The following is an 8,966-nucleotide window of genomic DNA, read 5'->3' as shown; positions in this document are numbered from 1 at the left end:
CGCTCTCTCTCCCTCCCCGTCCCTGCTTTACTCTCTCTCCCTCCCCTCTCCCTCCCCCTCTCCTCTCCCTCCCTCCTCTCTACTCCTCCCTCCCCCCTCTCCTCACCCTCCCTCCCCCTCTCCTCCCCCCTCTCCTCTCCCTCACCCACCCCCTCACTCTTTCCCTCCCTCACCCTCTCTCTCTCCCTCCCCCTGTCTCTCCCTGCTTTACTCTCTCTCCCTCCCCTCTCCTCTCCCTCCCTCCCCCTCTCCTCTCCCTCCCTCCCTCCCCCTCTCCTCACCCTCCCTCCCTCCCCCTCTCCTCTCCCTCCCTCCCTCCCCCTCTCCTCTCCCTCCTCCCCGCTCTCTCTCCTCCCCCTGTCCCTGCTTTACTCTCTCTCCCTCCCCTCTCCCTCCTCTCTACTCCCTCCCTCCCCCTCCCCTCACCCTCCCTCCCCCTCCCCTCTCCCTCTCTCCTCTCCCTCACCCCCCCTCTCTGTTCCCCCCCCTCCTCTCCCTCCCCCTCCTCCCTCTCTCCCTCCCCCCTCTCCTCTCCCTCCCCCCTCTCCTCTCCCTCCCCCCCTCTCCTCTCCCTCCCCCCTCTCCTCTCCCTCCCCCCTCTCCTCTCCCTCCTCTCCTCTCCCTCCTCTCCTGTCACTACCCCCTCTCCTCTCCCTCCCCCTCTCCTCTCCCTCCCCACCCCCTCCTCTCCCTCCCCCCTCCTCTCCTCCCCCCGTCTCTCCTCTCCCTCCCCGTCTCTCCCTGATTTCCTCTCTCTCCCTCCCTCCCCCTCTCTCTCTCCCCCTTTCCTTCCCCTCTCTCTCTCCCTTTCCTCAGAGCCCGGACGCGGTGACCCGAAGCCCTCGTGTGCGGATCAGCGCCTCAGGGCCCGGCCCACGTGCGCGGCCTAGCACGTGAGGCCCAGCCCGACTCACCTTAGCTCAGGTCCCGCTCCGGGCCGCCGCCCGACGTTCACGCGCTCGCTGTCTCCCGCCCCGCAGCCTTTACCAAGATGGCGGTGATGGCTACGCACGACTCCTCCCCGCCCCGCCCGCCTTTACCAAGATGGCGGCAATCACGGGCCGCTGGTTTGGAATCGGGGCCTAGCGGGACGGGCGGTGCCTAGCTCGGGCGTGGCTGGCGAGGAGAGGCCAAGGCTTCGAGGCCTGAGGCCTGCAGGCAGCTCATCCACCGCCGAGGGGGGGGAAAGCCTGAGTCCCCTTTGCAAATGGATTTTTTTTTCTTTTAAAACCAACTTTTTTTTTTGCTGGAAATCTATATTTCATATCATTTAATCCCCATTACCATTTTTTTAGCTTGAGTCCCGGCAGGTGTTTAATGGCCACCGCTCAGCTCCCGCTCCCGCACTAACGGCTGTTTGAATGATTAGGCCCCGCCCACCCCATAGGATTGGTCAACCATCACGTCACTCAATGCTAATGAGCGGTAGGATTGGTCAACCGTTAATGAGCGGATTTTTGAAAGTTTTTTGAACTTTTTTGTCTACTGTCAGAACAATTTTTGTCTGACCAAAAAGTAAATATGCCTATGACACTCCCCTGATCATAACCTTTCTTTTGATATAACATATGTGTAGGTACGCTGTATAACTTTTGAGTGTATAGCGGACATAAAAAAGCAGACAGACAGACAAACCAACTGCTTTATATATATAAAATAATATATATATAAGATAATATGAAAAGTTTATTGCAGTTTACTTTGAAAATAAAAAATAGTCTGGGCATATACAAGTATAAGATGATTCTGGTGACCCATTTCAATTGAAAATACTTATTCTCACAGAGTAAACACAACATTCCAGACAATCTGCCAAGATACCCGATATCTGCTGGTAGCTTTGTGGTTAACCCAAAAAAAAAAGCCTTATGCTTCTAAAAGAAGCCAATTCATCCCGAATGTGAGACCATAAGGGGTAATTTTCTAACTTTGCACTCCCAGTTGGGAGCCTTGCCCATTGGGAGCACAGACAGGCATGCACTCCACATGATTTTTCTTGATTTTCTGTGCACGAGATTCTGAGATGTACTCCCAACGAGCACTATTCCCCCACTGGGAGCACGAAACCATGGAACTACCCTTACCCCTTACATTTGAAGAACAGGGGGTATACAACGGCAAGTGTTATCTCGGTTTAATCCATGATATTTATCTTCTTGGTAGGGAAACAAAACTGTATTTTAATCTTACCTGCTGCCAATTCCATCCCTCTCACTGGCCACTGTCTGGACCTGAACCAGACTGTTCACAACCTTGGCATCCTATCTGACACTGAGCTAAGCTTCCGACCCCATATCCTCTTTATCACCAAGACCACCTACTTTTACCTCCGCAACATCACCTGTCTTTGCCCCTGCCTCAACTCATCTGCTGCTGAAACCCTCTTTGTTACCTCTAGACTCTATTGCTACTCTACTGCTATTGCAATGCTCACCTGGCCAGCCTCACAACCTTGTATCCTCCGTAAACTTCAGCTCGTCCAAAATTCTGCTGTCGGTATCCTTACTCCCACCAAGCCTTGCTCACTCATCACCCCTGTGCTTGCTTTGATTTTAACACTCTCTCCTTGTTTTCAAATCCCTCCATGGCCTCGCCCCACCCTATCTCTGTAACCTCCTTCAGCCCCACAACCGCAGTGATTTCTGCACAGTGAGTGCTGTGCATTGATTGCTGCTAGAGTTTGGTAAGAGGGAGAAAAGTCATTTAAGTGTATTTTGTGAATTTTAGTGTGTTAAAAAGTTAATTATTTGAAGTGAGTTTAATTTTTAAGTGTATATTAAACTGTTGGGGAGTTTAAACCGGAAGTAGAATCCGGGTATAAAAGGGGCGGGACTAGTGCTTGTGCACGGAGTGCTGTGCATTGAGCGCTGCTAGAGTTTGGTAAGAGGGAGAGTTCGGGCAAGTGGGAGGTGAGGTTGTGTTTTTTGTTCTGTTTTGTTCCCCACTCCCAGGCTTAGACAGCACTGCGGAAGCAGAGCAGCAAGACGAGTCAACCAAACAGGCCCCACAGACAGTATTCAAGGAGGAGGTTGGTGATCAGCTGGTTGGTTGGTTTTCTTCCTTCTCTTTTATTCCTTTAAGTTGGTAAGTCCTATTGAATAGTGGTGTAATAGTATCATCTATATAGGGGCAGAGGGTCTTCATAACTAATAATAATAAATTTAATTAATTACATAGATATGGGTGAACAGGTGATGTGTCACTGTTGCAAAATGTGGGAGCTGGTGGACCCCATTGAGGCTCACGGTGATTATATTTGCGATAAGTGTTTGCTGCTAGAGGAACTCAGGCTCCATGTTAAAGAGCTTGAGACCGAGCTTCAGACACTGCGACACATCAGGGAGGGGGAGAAGTTCCTGGACTCTATGTTTCAGGAGGTGGTCACACCTATGAAATTAATTACTGCAGATGTAGTCCATGGTCAGGGACAGGACGGTGTGACTACAAGTGAGGAAGGTACAAGGATCCAGGATGTAGTGTTGAAGGAGACGCAGCCCTTGCTCTTGTCAAGCAGGATCGAGGTTCTTACTCCCTGTGAGGGTGGGAGCGGGGACTGCAGGGAGGATGAGCAACCTGGCCACAGCACCATGGTACAGGGGGCCATTCAAGTGGAGGGAGTAAAAAAAAATGTTGTAGTGGTAGGGGATAGTATTAGGGGGATAGATAGGGTTCTCTGCAGTCAAGAGCGGGAGTCCCGAAGGCTGTGTTGCCTGCCCGGTGCCAGGGTTAAGGACATCTCTTCTGGGCTGGAAAGAAACTTGGAGTGGGAGGGGGAGGATCCAGTTGTCGTGGTCCAAGTTGGTACAAACGACGTAGCTAGGACAAGGAAGACGGTTCTGTTAAAGGAGTATGAGCAGCTAGGGGTCAAATTAAAAAACAGAACCTCAAGGGTAATAATCTCTGGGTTATTACCTGAGCCACGAGCGAATTTGGCTAGGATAAATAAAATTAAAGAGTTAAATGCGTGGTTCAAAGACTGGTGTGGGAGAAATGGGTTTTGCTTCTTGGGACACTGGCATCAGTACTGGGACAGGAGGGAGCTGTTCCGTTGGGACGGACTCCACTTGGCCAGTGCTGGGACTAGAGTCCTGGCGAATCATATAACTAGGGCTGTAGAGAGGGCTTTAAACTAATTAGTGGGGGGGAGGTTTCTAGAGAGCAAATAATAGAAATGACAACGGAGAAGGTCATAGACTAAGGTAGCAGTGGGGGAATTAAAAAACAGAACGTGTCAGGAAGGGACTGAAGGTATGGAGTAAAAAGTAAAGTACTAAAAGGGGGAAAAACAGGAACTAAGTGTTACAAAACATATTTGAAAGTTCTTTATCTGAATGCACGTAGCATTCGTAACAAAATGAATGAGTTAACGGCACAAATAACGACATATGGGTATGATCTTGTGGCCATTACAGAAACATGGCTGCAGGGTGACCATGACTGGGAATTAAACATAACAGGTTATTTAACAATCAGGAAGGACAGGCAGGAAGGGAGGGGAGGTCGGGTGGCTATGTTAATAAAGGAAGGAATCACTATAATACAGATAAATGATATTGGGTCAAAGGAGCAGGATAGTAAAACAGTTTGGGTGGAGATAAGGAATAATAAGGGGAAAAAAACACTAGTGGGCATAGTCTATAGGCCTCCGAACAGTTGCAACTCTGTTGGACGGAGTATTATTCAGGAAATAGTTGAGGCTTGTAATAAGGGAACAGCTATAATTATGGGGGATTTTAATTATCATATTAACTGGACAAATCAAATTGGGCAGAGCAGCCTTGAGGATGAGTTCATTGAATGTATTAGGGATGGGTTTCTTGAGCAGTATGTAACTGAACCGACCAGGGGGCAAGCAACCTTAGATTTGGTCCTGTGTAATGAGACAGGATTAATTAAAAAATGTCCTAGTAAAGGATCCCCTTGGAATGAGTGACCATAACATGGTTGAATTCCATATTCAATTAGAGGGTGAGAAGGTTGGGTCTCAAACAAGCGTGCTGAGCTTCAGTAAAGGAGACTATGAAGGTATGGGAGTGGAATTGATTAGAGTGGACTGGGAAAATAGATTAAAGGGTAAGACGGTACATGATCAGTGGTGTACATTTAAGGAGTTATTTTACAACTTCCAAAAAATATATATTCCACTGAGGAAAAAAGGGTGTAAAAGAAAAGATAGCCATCCGTGGCTAAGTAAAGTAATTAAGGATAGTATCCGACTAAAAACAAGGGCATATAAGGTAGCCAAATCTAGTGGGAGGATAGAAGATTGGGAAGTCTTTAAAAGACAGCAAAAAATAACTAAAAGATTGATTAAGAAAGGGAAGATAGATTATGAAAGTAAATTAGCAAAAAATATAAAAACAGACAGCAAAAGTTTCTATAGTTATATAAAAAGAAAAAGGGTGGCTAAAGTAAATGTTGGTCCCTTAGAGGATGAGACCGGGAAATTAATGGTGGGAAACATGGAGATGGCAAAAACACTGAACAATTATTTTGTATCAGTCTTTACGGTAGAGGACACTAAGAATATCCCAACACTGGACAAACAGGGGGCTCTAGGGGGGGAGGAGCTAAATACGATTAAAATCACTAAGGAAGTGGTACTTGGTAAAATAATGTGACTCAAGGTGGATAAATCCCCTGGACCTGATGGCTTGCATCCTAGGGTCTTGAGGGAAGTGACGGTAGGGATTGTGGATGCATTGGTAATAATTTTCCAAAACTCCCTGGACTCAGCAAAGGTCCCGGCAGATTGGAAAACTGCTAATGTAACACCCTTATTTAAAAAGGGTAGTAGGCAGAAGGCTGGAAACTATAGACCTGTTAGCCTAACATCTGTGGTTGGTAAAATGTTAGAGTCCATTATTAAGCAGACAGTAACGGGACATTTGGATAAACATAATTTAATAGGACAAACTCAGCATGGTTTCATGAAGGGGAAGTCATGTTTGACAAATTTGCTTGAGTTCTTTGAGGAAGTAACATACAGGGTGGATAAAGGAGAACCAGTGGACGTAGTGTATTTAGACTTCCAAAAGGCATTTGACAAGGTGCCACACAAAAGATTATTGCTTAAGATAAAAAATCACGGGATTGGGGGTAATATTCTGGCGTGGGAGGAGGATTGGCTCTCTAACAGAAAGCAGAGAGTTGGGATAAATGGTTCGTTCTCAGACTGGCAACCAGTAACTAGTGGTGTTCCGCAGGGGTCAGTGCTGGGTCCCCAACTCTTTACAATCTATATTAACGATTTGGAGGAGGGGACCGAGTGTAACATATCAAAGTTTGCAGATGATACAAAGATGGGACGGAAAGTAGTGAGTGAGGAGGACATAAAAAACCTGCAAAGGGACATAGACAGGCTAAGTAAGTGGGCAGAGATTTGGCAGATGGAATACAATACTGGAAAGTGTGAGGTTATGCACTTTGGCAGAAAAAATCATAGAGCAAGTTATTATCTTAATGGCAAGAAACTGGAAAGTACTGTAGTACAAAGGGATCTGGGGGTCCTGGTGCACGAAACTCAAAAAGTTAGTATGCAGGTGCAGCAAGTGATCAAGAAGGCCAATGGAATGTTGGCTTTTATTGCTAGGGGGATAGAATATAAAAACAGGGAGGTGTTGCTGCAGTTGTACAAGGTATTGGTGAGACCGCACCTGGAATACTGCATACAATTTTGGTGTCCATACTTAAGAAAAGACATACTTGCTCTCGAGTCAGTACAACGAAGGTTCACTCGGTTAATCCCGGGGATGAGGGGGTGGTCATATGAGGAGAGGTTGAGTAGATTGGGACTCTACTCATTGGAGTTCAGAAGAATGAGAGGCGATCTTATTGAAACATATAAGATTGTGAAGGGGTTGGATAGGGTGGATGCGGGGAAGATGTTCCCGATGATGGGTGAAACTAGAACTAGGGGGCATAGTCTTAGAATAAGGGGCTGCTCTTTCAAAACTGAGATGAGGAGGAACTACTTCACTCAGAGGGTGGTAGGTCCATGGAATATGCTGCCCCAAAAAGCTGTAGAAGCTGCATCATTACATAAATTTAAAACAGAAATAGACAGTTTCCTAGAAGTAATGGGAATTAAGGGTTACGGGGAACGGGCAGGAATTTGGGTGAAACTAGAACTAGGGGGCATAATCTTAGAATAAGGGGCTGCTCTTTCAAAACTGAGATGAGGAGAAACTTCTTCACTCAGAGGGTGGTAGGTTTGTGGAATTTGCTGCCCCAGAAAGCTGTGGAAGCTACATCATTAAATAAATTTAAAACAGAAATAGATAGTTTCCTAGAAGTAAAGGGAATTAAGGGTTACGGGGAGCGGGCAGGAAATTGGACATGAGTCTAGGTTCGGAATGGTTATGGCCCTGTCGGTAGTGGAGTGGGCCCAGGGGCCGTGTACCCTGGTTCTGCTCCTACAGTGTTCTAATTCTGTGTTAGATTTCAGGAGATGGTTTTATTCCTTTTCCTGGCTGGGGTGGAGATCGCCTTTACAGAAGGTAAGTACTGTAGAAAATATAGGGACAGAGTGATCTCCTGGACGAGTTTCGATCGCCTGGATGGGTCGGAGAGGAATTTCCCAGATTTTTTTCTCCCAAATTGGCCATTGGGTTTTTTATCTAGTTTTTCGCCTCTCCCGGGAGATCACATGGGTTCGGGTGGATGGAGAGTGATAGAAGATTTGAGGTTAGGATCAGATCAGCCATGATCTTATTGAATGGTGGAGCGGGCTCGAGGGGCCGATTGGCCTACTCCTGCTCCTATTTCTTATGTTCTTATGTTCTTATGTTCCTCCAATTCTGCCCTCTTGAGCATCCCCGATTTTTATCGCTCCACCATTGGCGGCCGTGCCTTCAGCTGCCTGGGCCCTAAGCTCTGGAATTCCCTCCCTAAACCCCCTCCTCCTCTCTCTCCTCCTTTAAGGCGCTCCTTAAAACCCACCACCTGTCCTTAGATCTCCTTATATGGCTCGGTGTAAAATTTTGTTTGATAACGCTCCTGTGAAGCACCTTGGGAGTTTTACTACATTAAAGGCGCTTTATAAAGGCAAGTTGTTGTTGCTGTGTAAACCAAACTAAAATAGCATTAATGATGTTTTGACAACCACTTGTTATAAAAGTGTTAATGGTGAAAAAGGATCTAACCTTTGGGATCCAAAATGAAAGATTTCACTGGACGTTCGATTTTTTTTCCCTCTGGCTACAAAAAAAACAGAATACAATGAGTATGCTAGAGTCTGGTTTCTAATAGGTCTAGATTTATCATAATTTATAATTTGACATGATTTCTATCAGATGTTAGCGTTTGCATCTTGAGTTCGGTGTCTGCTACCGAAATCTTTTAGATTCCTAACAACTGAAATTTCTGTTTCAGAGATTCAATCCCAATTGAGAAATTCAAGTCTAGGATAAGCTCATTTATGACAATCACTTAATTAGAGCAGTTATGAACGCCTGGAAGTTTCATTATACTGTACTTACCACCACTAGAAGGGATTTTATCACACCATCGGTAACAAGTCTGTCATAGACCGAGGCCTTGACTTCAATTTCTACTTCTCCGGCTTTCAATGGAACTATGACAAAAGGCACTGCAGTGGATGATTTTCCAGGAATAAGAACTGTTTGTCTGAATCTTGCAGTCGGTTTTGCACTGCTGCATATATTCTCATTGTAAGGAAACTCTACACGTACCTAGAATTTAAAATGCAATTAAATTATAAAGAATTATTAAAAGGTGGAATTATTTATGCAAAGAATTTATATGTAATAACATACAACTACATTGGCCCAGAAATTCGGGTCCCCACGGGTGAGTACGCACTGGGTACTCACGCGTAGGCCCAACGAAAGCGCCGGTTTCGTGCATGCACTGCGTGTGTGCGGGAAACCGGCACTTCCGTACCCCTGAAAGAAGGGGTTCACAGGACGAACGCGTGCGCCGGAGAGGCAGCGCGTGCGCATCGA

General features: G+C 46.4%; 1 protein-coding gene across 1 annotated transcript in view; it reads right to left on the bottom strand.

Moving 5' to 3' along the window:
• The window catches only part of LOC147097721 (complement C3-like), a 159,904-nt gene that overhangs the window by 75,519 nt on the left and 75,419 nt on the right, over positions 1-8,966 (bottom strand). The window contains exons 21-22 of the mRNA XM_085971754.1: positions 8,481-8,693; positions 8,145-8,199 (exon numbers count right to left, since the gene is read on the bottom strand). Coding sequence (XP_085827880.1) covers positions 8,145-8,199; positions 8,481-8,693 — 268 coding nt within the window. The remainder of the gene's footprint in view (positions 1-8,144; positions 8,200-8,480; positions 8,694-8,966) is intronic.

The sequence above is a fragment of the Somniosus microcephalus genome, chromosome 31 (genome assembly GCF_052327205.1).
Source record: "Somniosus microcephalus isolate GS21.2 chromosome 31, FLI_Smic_1.0, whole genome shotgun sequence".
Classification (NCBI taxonomy): Eukaryota; Metazoa; Chordata; class Chondrichthyes; order Squaliformes; family Somniosidae; genus Somniosus; species Somniosus microcephalus.
Note: the sequence above shows the minus strand (reverse complement) of the source record. Positions and strands in the feature narration are given on the sequence as shown.